This window comes from Hylobates moloch, unplaced genomic scaffold (genome assembly GCF_009828535.3).
Source record: "Hylobates moloch isolate HMO894 unplaced genomic scaffold, HMol_V3 SCAFFOLD_8, whole genome shotgun sequence".
In the NCBI taxonomy this organism is placed as follows: domain Eukaryota; kingdom Metazoa; phylum Chordata; class Mammalia; order Primates; family Hylobatidae; genus Hylobates; species Hylobates moloch.
In genome coordinates, this window is record NW_026652283.1 from 114,027,506 (window position 1) to 114,052,216 (window position 24,711).

Sequence of the window (24,711 nt, forward strand, 5' to 3'; positions counted from 1 at the left end):
CAGAATTACTAGAAATGTCTCATGTCTCAAAAGCAGAGACTTGATGTATCTTAGATGTTACTATAGACATCTTCTAAAGGAAACTTTTGTGAGCATTGTGAGCACAGAGTGCCAGTGAAAAATATTGATAAAGTAGTTACCCATATGTGAAGAATATGATGTCCTTGCTAGCACTTTGCTCTTCTTAGAAAATGGGGTAAGCACTAAAGTTCATGTAATATATAAAATGAATTCAATACTACTACTGAAATCATATTTCTTCCTTTCTGAACATAACACCTCCTTTTTTTTTTTTTTTTTAGAAAATCACCTTTAGTAATGGCCTTTAGGCTCCAATGCCAAAGTACTTGCTTGAGTGTTATGCCTCCGCCTTTTAGCCCTCAATGTCTTCATTTTGCATTTTTGTGAATTATAAACTTGTTTATAATTGCTGGCTCAGATCGCAGTTAGATCAAATTCATAGTAACTCTCCTATTTCACTGACAATTTCAAGAGACCCAGGAGCCCGATTAAGCTCATCAAAAAGTTCAGGGAAAATCTTTTCTTCATTCAACTGAATCATGCAACTATAAGACAAAACTACTTAATCTTTAGCATAAAGAAAAACTTTTTAGCAAAAGATTAAATAAAAATGAATTTAAATATTTATATCCGAATTAATGATAATTAGCATAAAACATTTATTGAGTAATTAGTACTATGTACCAGGAAATGTGCTAAGTGATTTGCAAGCATTCTGTCATGTAATCTTTGTCATAGTTCAACGACATATGACAGAACATCTCCATTTATAAAAGAGAACTTAGCTTGATGAAAGTTAAGTAACTTGCCCAAGGTCACACAGCTAGTAACAAGCAGAGTGGGGATTCCAATCGGGGAAGTTTGCCTATTAAATTTAAAAGACAATCTGAGAGAATTTAGTAATGGCATGAAACAGATTCATACTGTAAACTGTTAAGGGTAAACTTTAGGGGAAGATTTAAGAATATAGGATAAATATTTAAAGCAGATTTTTATCCCTTTAGCAGGTACCTGTATCAGCAAAGAAAACAATTTTGAAAGCACTATGAAGTAGTACTGAAAAAATAGGATGAAGGGCATAGATGTTTAAGGTTTTGTGAGGCTTAAGATTAAAATAAAAATGAATAAACAGAACAGGATCACTTCAGATAGAAGAAATTAATTAAGGACTGTATTTTAAATGAAATTCAAAATTCTGAGGAAGAAATGTAAAAAAATTAAAGACAATTATGATCATGGTTCTGTACATAAAGATAATTAAAGATAATTATGGATATAGTCCTGTATATCAGTGGCACAACAGTTTATAATTCACAAAAATGCAAAATGAAGACACTGAGGGCTAAAAGGCAGAGGCATGACACCCAAGCAAGTACTTTGGCGTCGGAGCCTGAAGGCCATTACTAAAGGTGCTTTTCTTAAAAACAGAAAAAAGTAGAAGGTGTTATGTTCAAATGTGCATTTTCACTAAAGGGTAACTCAAGTGTCTTATCCCAAGTACAGCTGTGATCTAAAATAGAAGTAGGAAGCTTTCCAAGAGCTACTGTGAAGAATAATGTGCATCTGTACCAGCAATTGATCTCTGCAACGCGTATTCACGTTAAAATTGGGAAAGTCAAGGATACAGTCTTGGTTGAGAAACTATTTTTCTCCTCTTGTCAGCCTACTTCAATGTATTTCTCTCTTGGATGGTTGGAGTGGTTCAGCTCTTGGTCCCTAGAGTTGATGATTTACTATTGTACAGCCTAATGCTCTTAGAAAATGGACATCTACAAATGTCTTTGCAGAAGTACTAAAGGCCAGGAAATACCTTTGGGAATATGTGTTGTGGGTTTTCCTGTTCCTAGAATAATTCTTTCCTGCATCTCATTCTCTCATATTCTACAGACTGCCTTTATGTGATGTGAGCAGTTTTTAAAATATATCATATAATGCTGGTGCCACAGGTAAATGCTTCCAGGAATACCAAAATATTCTTTAACAACGTGGTGCTATGTTCACCACAGGATAATCTGATAGGAAAAGGTCTTTCTCTTCTTTATCAGTATCTCACCTTTCAACTAGTATCAGAATTATTTCTTCTCCTTCATTTGTTCCCTCTTTGACACTTGCTTTTGCCATCACCTTTGCTCTTTCTTTAGTTACTAATTGAATAGATATATATTTGCTTTCCCTGTACTGTCAAGTTTTTGTAATTTGGCTCAGGGTGTGTCCATATCTCTGCTATATACTCTCTGCAGTCTTTTAGTCACATTTGTTTTTGATGTTTGATGTTTGTCAGGCAATTATCATAATCATTCACAAGGGAGTTGATAAAATAACTGAGTAGAAAACGAAAGCTTATTTAAAAAGGAAACTAATGCAATGGAATAAAAAGATGAGTCCAAGTAAAACATATTATTACTAACTTAACTTTAGCACATATACATGTGCTAGACTAACAAAAGGGATTAAAACTTTTTAAATGGAAAATTTTTTTTTGTTCATAATGCTCCCAGGTCCACTGTATTTTGTTGGTTTAGGAGGCTACTGTAAATGTCATGAAGGGAACAATTATACTATATAAACCTGAGAGGGCAAAATAATTCAAGTATGAATGATCACAAGAAGGGTTATCTATGAGCACCATAAGGATTTATGAAAGCTTGCTGAACAATTTACAGTATATCCATAGAATGTAGGAAAACGATTAAATGACAGTTCTCAAAAGAGCTGATGGGACATATTAGAAGGCTTTAATGTGATCTGGGAAGATATAATTAGAGGGATTATTTAAATTGGACAGTAGAACAGCTGGATAACTAAGTCATGAAATTCACATAAGAGAGAACACATCTCAGAAAAGATCTGAGGATACATGAAGAGAACATTATAAGATTAGAAAAAACATAAAAAGGGAATCAGATCTATGTAAACTATAGCAGCTTTCATTAGTAAAGAATAAGATATAAAAATTACTTAAATTTGTTTGATAAGTAGATTTTGTCAGTGTCCCTTAGTTTTTCTGTAGATTTCCTTTTGTTTCATTGCATATATTTGTACCAAGTTCAAGAACAAGGAAATTTTTCCTTGAGTAAAATCGTCATCTCTTGAACTACTGGAGCTCAGAAGAATTCAAGAGGCCAAAGTAAGTTATTATCTTGGTGCTGAACATTTATCTAATTGTCAACATTTTTCTTAGAGGCTTTGGCTATCAGATTATTGAGGTCATTATACATTTGACCTCATGTTATTTCCAACTTTGATTCATAATTTTCTACTTCCAGGAATATACAAATCACGTTTTTCTACACACAACATGGTACATGAGAGACAAGTGAGCTAAGAGTCAGATTTTCTACTTCTGTCTCTAAATAAAGATACTCTCTTGGTCTCATCTGTAAAATGAATTTCAACGATAAGATCTCCATGATCCTTTGCAGTACTAAAATACCAGAACACTATGATGTTCTGGAAAAAAACATCCCAAAACTCATCTGGAAAAATAATTATTAGTTTTGCAAACATCTAGAATTTGAATTAGAGAATTGTCGTAGAATTCATCCAAATTGGTTAAGAATATTTCCTTTTGTGTATATATCTTCCTTTTCATATATTTCTTTTCCCATTCCTCTGTACACAAATTATGACTTTCTGCCCATTAAATATCCTAAGCCCCTCCTCTCTTTGTCTAAATGCTTTGTTGAATTTTAGCCTAATTCAAGCCTTCTTCTGGAGTCTTCCTTTCTCAGACCCACAGTGCTCTTTCTCAGCTGTAAATTATTTCCATACAACATATCTGCCACTTAGCTTGTGACACTTTACATTGTTATTCCCCGGTTCATGGATGTATGTGTTTTCTCCAAACAGATGACTTCACAGTAAGCACCATGGCATGTCTATAAAGCATTTAATAACTCAAATTTAAAACTGAGGGGCAAGTGTGAAATCCTTTATCACTTAGTTCCTAAGACAGGCTCATAAGATGGTTATGTCAGATTTACCTGGGTAACTATTCACCTGATTCTTAAAACCCACACTTGGAGATTCTAACTCAGCTGCACATGGTGTAGGAATAAGCCACAGAGTTTTGGGAACCATCTCTTAGGATCAAAGATCTATCTTGCACACCTTTTTTCCCAAATACATGAACTGAATTAAATACTACTCTGGTCACATATTTGGTGGTTTTAACTTTTATAGGTGCTTGTCATTGTATTTGGCTTCTTTTGGATGTGCCTAAGAAACAGACAATTAATTTACATTCAGTGGGCTCTCTGAACACCTTCGAGGAGTCCAAAGGGTAGACTGGCTTCAAAGTTCTACTTAAATCAGATGCCCCATACTGGCGGGTGAAACACTTAGCCAATCATTTCCTCCTAGAAAAGAAAATTCACAAAATCATTTTGAGAGAGTAAGAACAGGTAGTATATATAGTTGGGAGCCAAAGGGACAGAGAAGGCTCTAATCAGCTGAAGAGAACAGTATAAAGACATTACTCAGTAATAATAGTGGAAGAATTGGAGCAAGAGATTAGCCATTGAGTTACCTCTGAAGCAATGGATTTTTGTTGTTGAATGACCTATTTTCTGAACTGTTTCCAACATCTGAGAGATCTAGCTATGTGGCACTTAGGTTTTTAATTGTCTTCCTTGCTTCTCCATTTATCTCTCCAATAAACCTCCCATGACCTAAAATACCCTGATTGCCTTTTGGCAACTTGAATCTAAAATTGCCTAATGGAGCAACCAAACTCTGTTTAGCTTGTCTAAGTCAATCTGGAAAACCCACACAATAGCATAGCAAATGATGGAGCACTCTGAAGAGCTGTTAGTTACAGCAGCTAGAGGCCTGCCATTTCTCTACACAGCATGTCACACTGTTTAGCACACCTGCTGTCCCAAGCTTCTTTGATAGGCTCTCTTCTGATTCTGTTTCTTGGCAGCTCCCTCTTATGGTTTTCATCTAAACTATGTCAAATTTCACATTCACAAACCACTCTAAAAAATGATTTCCATCTCTGACTTCTTACAAGAGTTTCATCTATATTTCTATCATTATGAGGGCTGCTGAAGGCAAATCTATCTCCTGTTAGGCTGGTGGGGAGTTGACAGGAGTGTGGGGCTGGTTACATAAGAAGACTGTTCAAATGCCACATTCACACAGAAATAACGTAAGTGGCACGTATGCTGGTTCAGATGTGCTTACTATTTATATCTACGGTGAGGCCAAGGATATGTATTTTCAAAAGATTTCCGGGTAGTTTCTATGTCCAACCTCGGTTAAAAACAACAGCATAACCCCAGAGCACTGGAGAGTTATTATACTAAATGACAACTACTACTTGGAAAAAAAAAGTGCAAACTTAAACTCTTCATATTGTAACAAAAATAGTGCTGGCGGCCGGGCGCAGTGGCTCACACTTGTAATCCCAGCACTTTTTGGGAGGCCGAGGCGGGCAGATCATGAGGTCAGGAGATCAAGACCACAGTGAAACCCCGTCTCTACTAAAAATACAAAAAAATTAGCCGGGCATGGTGGCGGGCGCCTGTAGTCCCAGCTACTCGGAGAGGCTGAGGCGGGAGAATGGCGTGAACCCGGGAGGCGGAGCTTGCAGTGAGCCGAGATTGCACCACTGCACTCCAGCCTGGGCAACAGAGCAAGACTCCGTCTCCAAAAAAAAAAAAAAATAGTGCTGTCAAGTGCAACATTATGAAAAACTAGTATTTTTTTCTGCACACTTTTCCTAGTCATTATATTGCTGTCAGATAATAATCTAGATAGGTAATAATATTTTGGTATCATTACGTGCTCTGATATACAAGGAAAGTTAGAATTTGCCCTTTATCCTTCCTGTCAACTAAATAGGGCTTAAGAATCTCAGCTGTGCGTGGTGGCTCACACCTGTAATCCCAGCACTTTGGGAAGCTCAGGTGGGCAGATCACGAGGTCAGGAGATCGAGACCATCCTGCTAACACAGTGAAACCCCGCCTCTACTAAAAATACCAAAAAATTAGCCGGGTGTGGTGGCGGGCACCCGTAGTCCCAGCTACTCAGAGAGGCTGAGGCAGGAGAATGGCGTGAAGCCGGGAGGCAGAGTTTGCGGTGAGGCCAGATCGTGCCACTGCACTCCAGCCTGGGCAACAAAGCGAGACTCCGTCTAAAAAAAAAAAAAAAAAAACCAAAACAACAACAAAAAAGAATCTCACAGTATCACTTACTGTATAGTTTATCTTTTCATAAAAAGAGATACAACATTTCCTTTGAAACTTTAAGTGCTATAGATGAAAATGGATTAATTTTCAAGTATTTTTGGCATCCTAGATAAAATACAGAGGATTTCTATTTTTCTTAATTTAGTTTCCGTTATAGAACACAGGTCAAACTAAGTACCAATCATACAGAAACATGATTCTGAATCCTAGAGCTGGGCGAAAGAAAAAAAAAAAACTTCATCTTTCTTGGGTATTAATCTTGGATTTGATTTGATTATTTCACATCATCAAAACCAAAATTGGCTGACTCTCTAAAGTCAAGAGTAAAATGAAAAACCTGGAGACTCTGCTTGCCTCTCTCATAACTCTTGCTGCCCTCAGAACAGATATTTTTAAAAATTTACACTGCAGGAAGGGTGTCAGGAAATGTGATACCCACATTTCTTCCATTCCCTTGGCATATTTACTTTTAATGGGTGTGGGAAGAAGAGAATTGGAAATGTACCTCTGGCCATATATGAAAACAGAGGGGGTGGGGCTGAAGTCTTATTCTTGTATTATAATCCCATAGTCAGATCTCCCTTTTATGGGATTAGTTTTCTCCCTGATAAAGCTATATAGTGTTGCTATGATCTGTGTAGAAACGTTCTAAAAACGTCCACTGTTAACAGGTGGAAGGAATGTAGGCGTTGAGGAGCTTTTATTTTCTATCAACATATCGCTGGTTCTACCTAACCAGAGTCTTCAAAATCTCTGAAAAAGGAAATACTGAGCTTTTACTCATTAGAGAGATGAGCTAAGCTAAAAGAATGGCTCCTTAGAGAAAGAAAATGTGTTATTTAAGAAAACTTGGAGGAAAAAGCTCAAGAATGAATATATGCCTAATTCATAAACTGGACAACTGTAATCAGGCATATCTACTGTAGTGTGCTTTACTGAAAGTATAGTTTGGTAATAATAATGCGGTCTTTGAATTTTCAATATCTTTCCATCTCCAATTATGACAATTTGTTGGTGAAAATCTTACGAGATACTCGTTATGATGATTTATAATGACCAGAAATTATTTTATTACTTTTCCCTTTCATGTTGGCTCTTATTTTGAAAAGTTAAAATTTTGTAGAATTCAAAAGACAATACAAAGTTTATTAGACAATGAACAGTGAAATTATATGAGAAGACAATCTTGCAAATGAAGTCAAAATCATGACAAACTAAGGGCAGATAAAATTTTCAAGTCCTCAAAATGAGCTTAAACCTCATTTGTTACATAAAAATACGTATGTCTAAAAAGAAACTATATGCTATCAGGGAACAAGAACTATGCCTTATATCTCCTTTGTGTACTTCACTATGCTGCACACATGGCAGGTGCTCAAAAACTTGCTTAACTGAATTTAAAAATCACACAGCAACTTTATATTCATCCTTAATTATATATTAACCACTGAAATTCTGTTCTATTAGTTAAAAATAAAAACATTCATGTTAGTATAAAGATATTACCTATAAGGATAGCCGTGGTACTTGGAACGAAATATTGAAAGTAGAAAACTGAAGAAGAAGACCACCAGGCCCAATCCCACTAGGCAAATTACTAGAAACAGACAGAAAATACCATTAGCGTCTAAAAATATGCAAATGAAACCCCAATTGTTTATATTTTTAAATGCATTCAATTACAGTATACTTACATTTAATAGTTCATGGTACATACAGGTACAACAAACCAGATTATCCACAATACAATGTGTTCATTATTTTCCACATTCTTCTCAATGAAAATGTACTATTTGGGGTATGAAAACAACAAAATTGACTGATCTAAGTCTTCTGGAGGTTTTCTTCTTTTATAGAGTTCTTACATGTACTAACATGCCCCAGAGTGATCAAAACAAAACATGTTATAAACCACAAACAAGATTATTGCCTCTTGCATGATGAAGCATTGGCTATATTAGCAGGAACATTTGCATCGTTAGAATGCTTACATAATTTTGATCTTTTCAGATGCTATGCAATAATTTTAGGTTTTTGGTTAGTATTGCCTCACTAAGAGCATGTTATAGAAAGCAAAGAATAAACGCTTGGAGAGAGAAAATATAGTCTAAGTGAGAATCAGAGGGGAGAAAACTCCCTCCATGGCAGTTAATAGTGTCAAAATGTTGTTATTGTTTGTCTTACAAAGAAACTGAGGGCATATTTTATAGTCAAATGTGCTGCGGTCTAGGTTGTCAATATTCCTCTGTCCCAGGAAAGCTGACAATAGGAGCAGTACTTTATTTTCTCATTTCCTTTTTATTATGATTGAGAAGATTTTACTCTAAAGCAGATGCATAATAAGTTTCTTTTGCATATATATTTTGGATATTTAATTAAACAAGATTCACTGCAATTAGTACAATCTAAACATGCTTATAAAATTTAAACACTTAAATATCTGAGCCAATTAAAGTACGTTTAGAATAAAAGACAAAGATATTTAAATAAAATTTATTTAAATAAAATTTATTTAAATATTCTGTAAGTAGAAATTAATCTCTTAAGAAATATCTAAACATCTTTAAGAACACATAAGTTGCACAATATACCTTTTACTCACTTCAGAGAATTCTAAACAATTTGAAAAATATTTGAAGTTATTTGTAAAATAAAAAAAGATTTAAAAAGATTAAAGCAGAATAAAATAAAGAAAATCAAACAGATCTATATGATTCTATAATAAGGAACTATGATTTTTAAAATTTTTTCCAATATATAAACGAAACCAAGTTTAACTGCAATTCTGGCAATCATAGAGTACGAAAGGTACGGCTTTGTCCAAATATGGTCTGCAAATGTGTCAGTTTTTATTCAACTCTGCAGGAATATCTTCTAAATTTTGAATATGAATTGTGAAACATCACAAACATTTAATAGCATCCAAGTGTAGCCTCTGACACTTCATTTCAGACAACACTCATGCAGCTGAACTTCAAATGAATATTGGGAGAAAATAAAGCAAAAAATGAGTTGGTATCATAAAATTTAAAAAAAAAATTTTTGAAAATTATAGAATATCCCTATATGACACATACCAGGACCCAGATACGGCATAATAACAACTTTGCTTATAAAAACCTATAATTAGTTACAAAATTATTTACTCTATACTTCTGAAGTCTGGCATTTTATCTAACACTTCTTTTCCTTCCATCTCCTTTTTTATTTTTCAGAAGAAGAATAAAGCACTCTTTTCATTGCCTTTGCTCCTTTTTAGTAGCCCCATTGGGTTGTGCTCTATCAGAAATGAGGCTTGAAATATGTGATCAAGTAAGACAGACGATAATTACTTGATCCTATGCAGTGGAACAAAATAATGCTACTCAAGTACCTGTATATGGGAAGGGAGAGGAACTCAGTGTAGGGAGGGGTTAGTAATTATTAAAGGAACCATGGCAGCCACATGAGATACTACACCTGTGAAAACAAAGTGCCATAATGAGGCAGATGCATTCTGACGTGGGAAATATTAATCATAGTAGTTGTGGCACATCAAAAATAAAAATCACATCAAAAAGTAATTTAAAAGTCTTAAAATATGTTTTCCAGCTCGCTTTCACACACATGTACACCACATGACATGAATAAACAATTTGGGGGTGGGTGGGAGCTGGAGTTAGAGAAACATCTACCAAGAGAGGAGTTGGAAATGGTGATTTAATAAATTCAGTATCATATTACTATGATAAATATTGTAAGATTCAAAAATTTACTACACATTTCTTATTTACCTTAAGACAGGCTATACAATAAACACATTAACAGTATCTCCTCCACACAGACCAATGGAACAGAATAGAAATCCCAGAAATAAAGCTGCACACTCTCAACCATCCGATCTTCAACAAAGCTGACAAAAACAAGCAATGGGGAAAGGACTCTCTATCCAATAAATGTTGCTGGGATAACTGGCTAGCCATATGCACAAGAAAGAAACTTGGCCCCTACCCTTCACCATATATATGAAAAGTAACTCAAGATGCATTAAAAACTTAAATGTAAGACCTAAAACTTCAAAAATCCTAGAAGAAAACCTAGGAAATGCCTGTCTCAGTTTGGCCTTGGCAAAGAATTTTTTTTACTAAGTAAGTCTCCAAAGGCAACTGCAAATAAAAACTGGCAAGTGGGACTGATTAATGAGCCTCTGCACAGCAAAACAACAAGACAGAGTAAACAGACAACCTACAGAATGGGAGAAAATTTTTGCTAGCTATGTGTCTGACAAAACATCTAGTATCCAGAATCTACAGGGAACTTAAATCCACAAGCAAAAAACAACCCTATTAAAAAGTAGAAAAAGGACATGAACAAGCATTTCTTAAAAGACACACAAGTGGCCAGTAAACATGTGAAAAAATATTCATTATCACTACTCAGCAGAGAAATGCAAATCAAAACCACAATGATATACCATCTCACTCCAGTCAGAACGGCTATGATTAAAGAGTCAAAAAGCAAATACTGGTGAGGTGGTGCGGAAAAGGGAATGCTTATGCACTGTTGTTGGGAATGTAAATTAGAGCAGCTACTGTGGAAAGTGGTTTCGAGATTTCTCAAAAAACTTAACACAGTGCTACCTTTGGCCCAGCAATCCCCTTACTGGGTATACACCCAGAGGAAAATAAATCATTCCACCAAAAAGACACATGCAGTCTTATGTTTACTGCAGCCTTATGCACAATAGCAAAAAAATGAAATCAACCCAGGTTGATTCCATGGTGCGTATATACCACGTCAATGATGGACTAGATGAAGAAAATGTGGTACATATGCACCATGGAATACTATGCAGCCAAAAAACAAAATCTTGTCCTTTACATCAAAATGAAAGCAGCTGGAGGCCCTTATCCTAAGTGAATTAACACAGAAAGAGAAAACCAAATACCACATGTTCTCACTTGTAAGTGGGAGTTAAACATTGTGTACATACGAACTTAAAGATGAGAACAGACACGACTAGAGTGGGGATGGAGGGAGGGAGCGTGTCGGTTGAAAAATCACCTGTTTGGTACTAAGCTCATTATTGGGTGATAGGATCTGTACCCAAACCTCAGTATCATCCAAAATACCCATGGAACAAACCTACACATACACCCCCAAATCTAAAATAAAAGTTGAAATTACTAAAAAGAATGTCCTCATAGGCATAATTTGTCAATCCTAAGGACATGATGTTTATTCAAAAGATAAATAAATAAAATTCGACATGATAAAGTAATGTGTTCCTTTCTTTTGTAGTTTCTTTAAAACAGATGATACCATAGGAAAGGAGGGCAAGGTAAATAAACTGTGTATTACATCAAAAACACTTCAACCCCTAAGACTTTTAAGTATTTCGAAAGCACTATGATTTGTTTACACACGTCACCCTAGCTAAAAACCCATGAAGTCTGCATTTTTATTTTAAATATCTTAATAAATACTCTTTTTCAGATACCTATACTGCTCATACATAAATTTTGGGTTTTAAAGAGAGTTCATAAATGCAAAGAAAGAAAAAAATAACAGGTTTGTGGACATATCAAATCATATAGGGACTTGATATTAACTATTAAAAGGTCTGTGGCAGGAAACAATCGACTGTCCTTTGCTTCTCAGAGCACATTTTCCCTGTGTGTTCTTCTCTTTTTGCTAGAAAACTCTTTACTTCTCAAAAACCTCCTATGTTTTTCTACAATTCTGAGACAAATGGTCCCATCAAAGAAAAGCCACAGAATTAACTTGCTTAAAAACATAATACTGGAAAACTTGGTGGATCAATGGAAAAGGCAAAGACCCTGGAAAAGATAGTATCAATAGACGCCCTTTAAAAAAGGTTAAAGGAAGCTTTGGAATGAATCGAAAGGTAATAGATTATCTCAGTGTACAACAGCTATGCAGAAGCTTCTCCTAAGTCAGGCTTTGAGTGCGCCCAATTCTTGTAGCAGAGGGAATATGTTACATGCCAATAAAATCTCTGAAGACTCTGCCCTCAAAATTTTCCATCTCTCTGTGCCGGGTGGAATTACAACAAAGACTATGGCTTCAGCAGGGATGGATTAGAGCACCCTGACAAGGGTGAAGGACAGCTCCACTTCATAAGCAAATCCACAGAAAACTACCCAGTCCCCTTTGGAAGAAATATATTTTCAAGTCTATGAACACCTCCCAGCAATAGAAAAAAGTTAAAATCTTCTTCAAACCAGAACATTTCTTTAGAAGTTTGTTTACAAAGGGCTTTTATGTATTATTTCCCATTTGACTTAAATGAACCTTAAGACTAAAATGAAATTACAAAAATGGCAACACAGAGACTTACTCCGTCTTTTTCCAACATCGCCTTTCGAAGTTGCTGCTTCATTTAGAAGAACCATCCCCATGGTGATAGCAGCATCTGCAGTAGTTGTCAAGGAAGCCGTAGACATAGATGTGAATAAAATCTATTAATTTTTCTGGCTCTGAACACAATGTTCCAGAATGGTTAAATTACAAATGCACACAGAGGTAAATACAATGAATTACCTTTAAAGAACATAAAATTACCATTCTTTGTGTGAGCAAATATGCCTTAATTTTAAAAATTTATAACCTGAAACTTCAATTTGTGATATATTGAGAAGCTAATTCTAAAGGTTCTTAAATTCCAGGATTTTCATAGCACATATAAACTATATGGACTCTCAAAACCAGTTACCACATTTCACATTATACATAAAGATATGCCCTGCTTATAGACATGACACGTTGTTGACATACTTCATTTTCATAACGTGTGTGTAAATAGCTTTCTTTTTCTTCTAAATGCATTTTTTCATAGATTTTGTTTAGTTGAAATCTTTATAAAGGTCAGGTATCATGTCACTTGAAAATCTGGGGTTATACAATTAACAATCTTACAAAAGCAAACAAGCATATTATAATAAAACGATTTAATGAATCTAGCAAGACACTGAGCTAGTCAGCTAAGTGATACCTGAAGAATGAGATCACAAAATTACTTCTGTATTTAATACCTGCTTGCAACAGGATGGATATACTCATGCTATGTTGCATAATGCCAGAATTAAGAAAATGATGGGAGATTTTCATCTTCATAAAAACATTCTTTGCCATGTCATTACAACATCTTTGACACTGTCGACTGTTAAGATTTTAGAACTCACCGATTCTGAAAATATGTATTTTGCCCAAGTGATTAATGGATTCAAAATTGAAGAGAAAAATGAAACAATTCTAGCCCAGAACTTCCTCAATTTGCTTAATTTCATTATGATTCCCTTGTAATTGTTTCTACTGCTATTTGTGTATAAACAGCATCAATACATCTCCTGTGCAGGATGTCCCTATCGACAAAAGCTCAAAGGATAGTATTGCATAATATACGAGCAAGTGGAGGAGGTCAGAGAAAATTCTGCAGAGAACATTTCCTCTCTGAGTCTTGTTTTTATAACCGTATTGTGGAAATTCTGATTATTAATAAATTATAATGTTCATATTTGAATCTGTGTTCATGACCATATTATCCAACCTCTGGATAATGATAAATGCCTGACTTCTCTAGTAAGGCATTTACGCTTCCATGACCTCTCTATACAAAAGGTTTTTCAAACTATTGTATCTGTTTTAGCATTGGAACCCTTTCTAGAAAAAAGGAAAATAAAAACCTATGTTTGGAAGCCTAACGTATACAAGAGAAAAATCCCCTGCCACCCCTGCACAGTATCAACCCTCCCCACCATACACATACCATAAACTAGCACTACACTTTTACAGATCCATGCTACATAGCTTGAAAATCACTGAAATTTTTATGAAATTCCTGCCTTTCAATCATGTAGCAGTAGCCTAAAAAGAATATTGTAAGATAATGACTGTTTTGTATTACCAGTATGGTAGTCTGTAGACTTTAAATTAAAGTGTTTTGGACCATCTACTTGTATACGTTACCCTGAATCCGCAGACATTGGACATTGTTAATAACAACATGATAAAAATTAAAAACTTGTTTCACTAAAACTGTTCATATGTAGGAGATTTCTACTGCTTAAAACTCAGTTTTCTAGAGCAGATAGATGTTACTGATATGGATCCTTAACAAGGAGTTACTGTTTCCCCTTTAATCATTTTTCCTGCAGTACCTTTTACATTCATGTATAAATTTTTATCTACACATTTATATTATATACACATATTTAATCTAATAATTCAAATAGAATTGCAGATTATTTTCCTATGACTTTTTTTTTTTTTTTAATTTTTAGAGACAGAGTTTCACTTTGTAGCGCAGGCTGTAGTGCAGTGGCACGATCTTGATTCACTGCAACCTCTGCCTCCCAGGTTCAAGCGGTTCTCATGCCTCAGTGTCTCGAGTGGCTGGGAGACCACAGGAGTGCACTGCCATGCCTGGATAAATTTAGTATTTTAGTAGAGATGGGGTTTCGCCATGTTGGCCAGGCTGGTCTTGAACTCCTGGCCTTAAGTGGTCTGCCTGCCTCGGTCTCCCAAAGTGCTGGGATTACAGTTGTGAGCCACTGCATCCAGCTACTATGACATTTTTAAATATTCAAAACATAAATGGCATTTAACATGAATTTATGTAGACATTAAAAGTAAAACATACATTCATTTTATGATTCATCTGCTAAGCAGCTTCCTCAATTCCATTAATGAATCATGGGAGAAATGGCAGTATTTCTATTACTGGGGAAAATAAAGCCTACAAAATAAAACGTATGACAGTTTTAATGGAAGTAAAGCAATATATTAGTATGTTCTTAGGGTCAAATTTTATACACATATAAATGCACATGTACACAACATGTTATCGGTTTATACACAAAGACAACTAAGGGAAAAGTATATTTTACAGGGCATTAATTATGGTCACCGAAGTATAACATATCCCTATAAATGTATCTTGATATCATTTTTCACTACTCTCCCTCTCTATTGTTACAATGTTGAAAACTAAGAGTAACATGTTTCTCATGTGATTGCTTAAATTCAAACAATGTGGCAACAGAAAATTACGTCCATGTTTGTAAGAGTATACCATATTTTATTGCTTTATCTTACTGATGGCATTTGTTTCCAAATGCTTGCTACTACAAACATTCCTGCAAAGAATATACTTTCACAGGTCTCGTAGTCTACATGTGCAATATTTTCTCTATGGTCTATAACCGTAAGTGGAATTTTTGAGAGGTTTGGTAAGTGTATTTTCAAATTTGCTACGTACAATCATACTGCTCTCTAAAATGAGCAACGTTAGTTCAAGTTCTTACATTTCACTAACACAATACTACCCAATTATTGATTTTATCAAACTGGTAAGGAAAGAGTTGTATCAGTAGCTCACCACTTGGTTCTGAGCATCTTTTGATATGTTCATTCCTTTTTTGGGTTTAATCTTTGGTACACTGCTTTTTTTTTTTTTTTGGTCCATTTTTCCAAAAGCACGGTTGCTTTTTCTTAACTTGGAGGACAACATTTTTTTTTTCTAGATACGAACTGACTGAAGTATTGCATTCAGATTCTCCTTTATATTTGTATTTTAAATTATTCTGTCATGTAGAAAGCTTTAATTTTAATATGGCCAAATTTATGCATCTTTTCCCTTATGAGTTTTGGTGGTTGTTTCCTGCTTTAGAAATTAAATCCTCCTTCTAGTTTTCTAGCCTTTTCTCCTAATACCTTCAAAGCAAGTCAGGTAATAAGGAGATCTTTGAACTTGTTATTCCCACTGCCTGAGGTACTTTTCCCTGGGATGGCCATGTAATTTACTCCGTCACTTCCACTGGGTCTCTGTTCAAATTCAATCTTGTCAGAGAAGCCTCCCCTCACCTTTATTCTGATGTTTTTTTTACTATAACATTGTTTTTTAAAGAAATTGCAGATTGTATATGTTTTACAATGTACTTATTGTCTTTGTTCTGGCACTACAATTTTAGCTCCAAAAGGGCAAGAACTTTGTTTTATTCTCTATCTATCTTACCCAGTACCAATAACTCTTTGATGTAGATATTACCATCTGTTTACAAATAAGGAAACCGAAGCCCAGAGAAGTTTGAAGAACTTGCTCAAAGTCACAAAACTAAAGAGTGAAAGATGCAAAGCAAAAAAGCACAAAAAAAAGGAAGTACGATGATATCAGGATTAGATGAAAATGATAACAAACATTGGGCAAAGAACATAATTGCTAGCCCAGTTTCACCATGAAATATCTTTATGCTAAGCATAAAAATCTTTTTCATAAAGCACAGAGCATTCAAATACATTTTACTACTCCATAAACATATTCCAGATTTCACAAATAAGTTTGGAATAACTCACAAAATTGCCACTTCAAACATGTCTATGATTTTACCTTTATATCACTTATGTTTCACACTGCTTTAAATCACATTTTTATAATTTACTATTTTTGTTGGGAGCAAATGCAGTAACAATATAGCATTTTTCAAATTATATGAGTTAAAAAAAATATGCAAACTCCCTATTAACAGGGCAGAAAGGGAATAGAAACCCCAAGTCTAACAAGAAAATTTTAAGATTTCAGCATGTCAAAAACCTCAGCAAATCATCAATTATCATTAATTATATGTGCCAGAAGTATGCCCATGAACTCTACTCCTATAAAGCTATTCCCAAATAAGTAAGGCAAAATATAAAATACTGAAAAAACTTCATATACATCCAAAAATCTATTTTAGATTAATTTATATAGTGAAAAATTAAAATGTAAATGTCCAACTATAACATATGGGACATTTTTGTGATAGGTTAACTAGCCATAGAAAATGAAATTGACAAAACATCTTAATAACAAAGCAAGAGGCCGGGCGCGGTGACTCACGCCTGTAATCCCAGCACTTTGGGAAGCCGAGGCAGGCGCATCACAAGGTCAGGAATTCAAGACCAGCCTGGCCAATATGGTGAAACCCCGTCTCTACTAAGAATACACAAATTAGCCAGGCATGGTGGCGCGTGCATGTGGGTCCAGCTGCTCAGGAGGCTGAAGCAGAGGTGCTGCTTGAACCCGGCAAGTGGGGGTTGCAGTGAGCTGAGATTGTGCCGTGGCACTCCAGGCTGGGCAACAGAGTGAGACTCCCTCTCAAAAAAAAAAAAAAGAAAGAAAGAAAAAAGGCAAGATATATTAATAGTAATTTTGTCACCATACCGAGTGAAAAGATGTATATGTTTGTATAATATGTATAAAAGTATGTATAAAACCTGACTCCTTTAAAACAAATGCAAAGAAATGACTGCAGGGAATGAAAGATAAAAACTAACTATTCATGGGTGAGTTAATAAAAGTGTGGATTTTTGTTTTCTTTATTGACCACAGCCTATAAAGCAGAAATTGCCATACTTTTTCAGGAAATGGTCACAAAGTAAGTATTTTCCAGCTATGCAAGTCATATGGAGTCTGTTGCTATTACTCAATTCTGTTGTAGTGCAAAAGTAGTCACAGGCAATACATAAATGAATGGGTGTTTCTGTGTTCCAATAAAACTTTATTTACAAAAATAGCAGGCAGGGTGAATTGGGCCCGAACTGGTCCTGGTTTGCCAAACCCTGCTGTAAAGGTTTTAAGGTGGTGTCAAAAAAAACTGCATACCATTATGTCTCACTGGAATTTAGCTTTATTCTTACTTGACAATTTTTAAAAATGCAAGAATTTGTAAACATTCATGCACACAACCTTAAAGTGGGAATTTTAAAGCAAAGGGATTACTACACATAGGTTATATACAACTTCAAGGTAAAATGTTTTGTTAGAAATCAGCAGGGTCAGTAAATAAGTACGATCTCTTCCTCAGAATGTTTCTTGCAAAAATGAGTTTTCTAAGCTTTAACAAGAAAAGAGCAGTGAGCCGTTTAAAAACCTGATGGCTGTAATTAAGACATATGAATTATACTAAAATGGCTTTAAGCTCGCTAACCCTCCCTCTCTATTATTTAAAGATATATTTTTTAACTCAAGGCCTTTTAAGAGTTGAGAATCGTTTAGCTTGAAGTTCATTGTAATAAGTAAAACATTTTTGGCTGAAAAACAGACTGCGTAATACTTATCATTTGGGGAAAATTATATTTGTAACATAAAAATCTTTATTTTTATATAGAGGAAGAAACTAGACGATCATCTGTCAGTGCTCTGATGTGGCATTTCTTTCATTGAGTGGAAGGCTGAATGATTAATGAAAGACCCTCCAAATCTGGAAAGATTCTACTTCTGACCAAAGAGAATGTAACATTCTTTTTGATCATTAAACTGATAGGTGTAGCCATGTAGCTGTGCCTTATTGAAATATCCCAACATTAAAAGAAAATAACAGATGGACCACTACCCTTATCCTATACACACATACTTCGGCCTAGTTTGTGTATTACTTTGCACATTTTTGTTGATTAATATCATAGCAATATATATTTAAACTACTGTACACACCCCAGTTTCTTTGCTGATCCTGTTGATCATTTTCCTACTGCTTAGTCAAAATATTGACATGATCCCACATAAAAAAGCTGCTATTTGTGTAAATTACAAACAACACCCAGAGGCACTGAGCATTCCACGGAACTAGTAACAAATAAATTTACAAAACAATATAATCCCTTCTCAATTGCCTAAATTTACTGTTGCTCCTAGGAATGGAATCAAGATGTTTTCAATTTAAAGATAAATGTAAACAGACATTGAAAAAAATGTTAGGACATTATAGAAGACTTAAAGGAATCTAAATCTAAAATTTTCAACTTGCATCTATCATTAATGTTTTTCTATAGTATGTTTCTTGGATATAACATATTAAAAGAAATGTTTGCTCTATAATAGACTAGAAACAGATGCCAAATAAAATCATATTCTTTCATAATAAATGGAAAAAAATGTTTTTGCTCATAGAAAATGCAATGTGATCTTTATAAGAATAAACATTTTAAATTGCTAGTATAACTTTTATATAAATAATTTTACTTCCAACTAATATTTATTTCATGTCATTTTCTTGAGATCCTCTAACTTAAAAAACATGTGGAGAATTAAGGGGCAGTGGCAGGTCAGAGATTATATAGTTGACCCTAAAGCTGATCCTAGAACTCACGTATTCTGTATCTCCTCATACAGAGACACCATATCTTGGTGAATTCAGTGGGAACATTACTGTCTATGGAAACTAATTTGATCTGGTTGAAATTTTAAATAAATTTCTAAATGACGTTAGTTCTGCCCCTCCTGTGATACTGATACTGATACTGCCTACTGATAGAAAAAAAGGCAGATTAGTTAGGACAATAAAATCATACATTTCTGCAAACATTTCTCTAAATGTGAAATGAAGGTCCCTTTTTATTTTAGAAAACCACTACTTGTAATTACATGTCTGTTTTATTGTGCCATACTTATAAGTGTATTTAGTAAGAAAAGCAGATTTCAGGTTATCTCATTAAAATCATACATGAGGTTTTGAATTTTAAGAACATTCTACAATCAAAAACATATCCTACCTTAATTTTATCATTTGATCACCGCAGTTCAAATTCTCTACTCTGGGAAATTACATTAAGAGTTTTAAACATAATTTCATGTATTTCATATACATACTAATTCCTACAATTATGGTTTCAAAAACTGCATATTTGCACTTCATGATATTCCACTTAAGATCCATGTCCCTGAAGCCTGAGTCTTACTGAATTTTGGACATTTGAAAACTTTTTTAAGCACGTAACTGTAACTGAAGAATTACTTGCACTGTCATCTGTTGTGTGTCCTCCTCTTCCTTCAGACTGTAAATGTCACACCATCAGACATCTTGTCAGGTTTTGTGACTTTTGTACCTCAGCACATAACACATACACCTGTCTGTATGTGTGTATTTATAGTTACATATCCCCCACACGTATTTGTTTTTATACTGCTAGAGGATGTTGTGTTCTGTACAAAAATATGATAGAATAACTAAAGAAATATCGCCGGGCACAGTGGCTCACGCCTGTAATCCCAGCACTTTGGGAGGCTGAGGTGGTAGATCACGAGGTCAAGAGATCAAGACCATCCTGGCTAACACGGTGAAACCCCGTCTCTACTAAAAACACACACACACACACACACACACAAAATTAGCCGGGCGTGGCGGCGTGCACCTGTAGTCCCAGCTACTCGGGAGGCTGAGGCAGGAGAATGGTGTGAACCCGGGAGGCGGAGCTTGCAGTGAGCCGAGATCGCGCCACTGCACCCCAGCCCGGGCGACCAAGTGAGACTTCATCTCAAAAAATAAAAAAAAAATCAACATATCCACCGTATCTTTATTAAAATGATCTTTTCAGATATATACAACAAATACACACAATGTATGATTTGGTGAGAATATTACTGGCCTATTCGCCACAGAGGTTTTGATTTATTGGCAAAATATTACTAAGTAGAAAAACAGTGGGTTAAAGGTTTTAAGCTCTTCACTCTTCAACTGATTGGCTTTATGATCTTAAGCAATTTAAACAATCCCTTTCTCCTCAACCAATTATGAGGCCTAATCAATCTTAGGAACTTTTTTGAGCTAGACATTCCCCTCCAAACCTTGTTTTCCTCCATATTTCTATCCTACAACACATAGGTGAACTGCAGAATCATCTCTGATTCCTGTTCTTGAACCTTACTTGTGACATTGATTATCAATTTTGTTTCTTCTTCCTCTAAAACAGCAAGTGCGTCACTCATCCATTCCCTTACTTAGGTTCATCCTGGAGGATGAACCGTTGCCAGCACGCAGAACGACTGCCAGCGACTCCTGCTTCCTTTGCTCTGCCTTCTCTACCTATCCTTAATATTACAGGAGCAAGCCTCCATTGGCTTTCTGTTCCCTAAACAAGCATGACGCCACTATTTCCCTTTCCACAGCGAAAATTATCAAGAAGACATGCGGGGCTCAACCTCATAATACTTCAGAAACAATTCATAAGGTACCCAATGCCAAATATGTAAAATGGCATATTAATTGCACTGCATCTACTACCTGTAGCTGAGATTCAAATTTCTCAGCAAGGTTTTCATTATCTAGCCTAACCAAACTTTCACCAATCTCCTCAAAATTTGTATTCCAGCCTTGATGAATTTATATTCCTGCAATAAAGAATATTCGCTCTCACTTTATGATTGTGTACCTGTTGTATCTTCTACCAAAATAGCCTCCTCACTCATTTGTCTGTCTCTGAAATTCCTTTTTACACTTCTATATCCAACTGAAAAGTCAGTGCCAATTCTCTAGATAGGGATTTAGCTCCTCTGTTACTACTTCCTTCGCATACATTTGTCTCACTGTATTATAAGTATTTTTCTGTCATCCGACCTCTCTGTAAACAGCAAATATCTCATTCACATTTGTATTAGGTGGTGAAAACATTAAAAAAGGAAAAAAAAGAAATAAAAATGAATTTTTACTTGCAAAAATACAAAGCCCTGTGTAAGTTATTTTTAGATAGTTTACATATATTCCGTATTAAAATATAATGTTTATTTTTTCATATAGTTTTCTCTCAAAGACTACTTAGGATTGTTTTCTTAAATAAGGTATTGAAAAAATAAAACACTGCTGATATGGAGATAATTTTATACTTAGTAAATATAAATCTATAACCTTTGATACAAAATGACTCCATCTGTTTTCTCTTAGGATTTTGTTCAGCAAAACTTTGTATATGGCAACTGCATCTAATAATCTGACTTACTAAATTGGGACGAGAAATCCAAAAGATAGAAATGTTCTCTCTACACATAAATGTAACTTTTTGCCTGAAGAAAAAAATACGCAAATTACAAAGAAAATATGGATTGTTCAAAAAGAAGCAGTAGACTGTCAAATGAAACTAGAATCAGAAATTATTGAAAAATAACCTTTCTTTTTGGAAACGGGGTCTCACTCTGTCGCCCAAATTGGAGTGTAGTGTGTGATCACAGCTCCCTGCAGCCTTAACCTCCTGGGCTCAAGTGATCCTCCTGCCTCCGCCTCCCAAGTAGCTAGAACCATAGGTGTATACCACCACATCTGGCTAATTTTATAATTTTTTTGTAGAGACAGGGTTCCCCCTACTGTTGCCCAGGCTGGTCTCAAACTCCTCAGCTAAAGCGATTGGCCTGCGAAAGTGCTGGGATTGCAGTGCCTGAACTTCTTTTAAAGTTTTACTGATAATGAGTCCACCATTTTAAAAGAATTTTTCTCTTTCTTAGTAATAGGTATGTTTAAAATAAAAAACAGAAAAAAATGAAGCAACAAATAATGACTATTAGCATAAAGAGAATAGGGACTTATGTATCACTGCTAAGATCTATATGAAAAACTCATACTGCTTGTGAAATTCCTTTGAATCCTAAATCTCAGCTTGATGTCAATGATCCATGAAATGAAACCTTGGAGAATTCCTGCCATACAATAAAATGATGATCTCAACACAGCTTTTCATCCTTCTGCTCGGTATTCCTGATGTGTTGCTATAAACTCATCACTTTATCTAGATAAAGTATACTGCTAAAATGCTACACTATGGATTGAAACAAGTTAGGAAAAAAAAAAAACTACAATATTTAAATAAATGAGAGTTAAAAACTTACCTGCAACAAATGCTTTATGTTTCTATTTGTTTTAATGTTAACATATTTTGCTTCCTGAATATCTTTAAATAGTAAGTTGAGAGTAAATACAGCTTTGCCCTTTTTTTTAAATACGGAAGAATAGATATGTCTATAAATATACACATAAATACTTCCTTTTCTCACCGAAGGCACCTCTGATGTGCAGAAAGCATTAATCTCTTACCATATTAAAGCTGGTGTTCAGAAACTCAGCATTTGTTGAAAAATCCAACAAAATCTGTATTTCCAATTCCATTCTATGAGACAAACTAGAGCCAAACAAGTACTCCTCATAGCAGTTTCTTAATTTTGAAACAATAAAGCATACAGGCAAGTAAATAAATGTAAGCAAGAAATGGGCTGCAGATATGCCCAATTTCATGTATGTATCCAAGCATGCATAATCAAGGGTGGAAGAAATAAAAATGTTGAGAATTGAGACATCGGAAGAAGATGGTCAGTGTTATTCAATGAGTTTCAGAAAGGTATCTTTTAGTTCTCCTGCAATATAAATGAGATTTATAATCTGGTTCTTCTTAACTTCATGTCCTTCATTTTCATTAAACCTTGAAAAACAATGCCTTTTTATTATCTTATAAGTTATACAATTTAATGGGTTCAAAAATGTTGCTCTAGAAAAATTAAGTCAATTCAATGTTTACAGTTCAAGTTTTAGAATTTTGATAAATTTTATCAGAAGATGATTTTTTTTCCTGGTCATCTACACCTTTGTCAAAAGCTAGGTGTATTCATTCTCACGCTGCTAATAAAGACATACATGAGCTTGGGTAATTTATTAGGAAACAAAGGTTTAATGGACTCACAGTTCCACATGGCTGCAGAAGCCTCACAATCATGGCGAAAGGCACATCTTACACGGCAGCAGGCAAGAGACAGCGTGTGCAGGAGAATGCCCCTTTATAATACCATCAGATCTCCTGAAACTTACTATCATGAGAACAGCATGGGAAAAATCCACCCCCATAATTCCATTACCTCCCACTGGGTCCCTCCCATGACTCCTGCGGATTATTACAATTCAAAGTGAGATTTAGGTGGGGACACAGAACCAAACCATATCACTAACGAATCAATCCATATATATGTATTTATGCGTATTATCTGTGGCCACCAAAGTTCTGAGTAAGAAAGAAAGGAAAACACCGGAATGAACCAACTAGCCTTTTGTGATTATTGGATGCTTAATGTGTGCTATCTCGTTCTCTTCACACAGAAATGCCATGTGGTTAGTACAGCTAATCCTGATTTTAAAAACGAGGAAGTCTTTGAGCTTCTTGAGAATTCCAAGTGCTATAAACATTTTCCATCCTTTTCCCCCACCATACCGTAATGACTATATACCACCACTTGATGCAGTGCCTAAAACACAGTAAGCAAATAAAACAGGTTGCTTGAATAAAATGAAGGGGTCAAATAAGTCTTTGCTGGTAGATTTTAAAAAATGCATTGTTATGACACAACAAAGTAATAAAATCCAAAAACTTCAATGTTGTTGAAAAGATAGTATTTTTCATCCACATTAAAAATAATAGGCATGACTAACATTCATTGATGAAACTGTATGTCACACACCATAATAAAGTATTGTACATAGAACTTAAATACTTGCACAAACGATAGACCATGAAAAACACAACTGAATTCTAATTCTAGCTCAAGTGGGCTTCCCTAACATAAGCCTTTTGTGGGCTCCGGTTTTCCTACATATAAAATGAGGTTTGGCCTAGATGAATTCTAAGATACTTAAAGGTTTACAGCTTTGGTTATAAACAGTACTGGAGAATTTGGTCTAGACTACTTCATTTGAATATGAATATTAGTAA

The 24,711-nt window shown here is 35.0% G+C and overlaps 1 protein-coding gene across 5 annotated transcripts in view; it reads right to left on the minus strand.

Moving 5' to 3' along the window:
- TUSC3 (tumor suppressor candidate 3) overlaps window positions 1-24,711 on the minus strand; it is a 335,383-nt gene that overhangs the window by 9,183 nt on the left and 301,489 nt on the right. For all 5 annotated transcript variants that reach the window (XM_058441901.1, XM_058441898.1, XM_058441899.1 and 2 more), the window contains 2 exons: window positions 12,557-12,631; window positions 7,723-7,813 (listed from right to left, as the gene is read on the minus strand). In XM_058441901.1, the coding sequence (XP_058297884.1) occupies window positions 7,723-7,813; window positions 12,557-12,631 (166 nt within the window). The remainder of the gene's footprint in view (window positions 1-7,722; window positions 7,814-12,556; window positions 12,632-24,711) is intronic.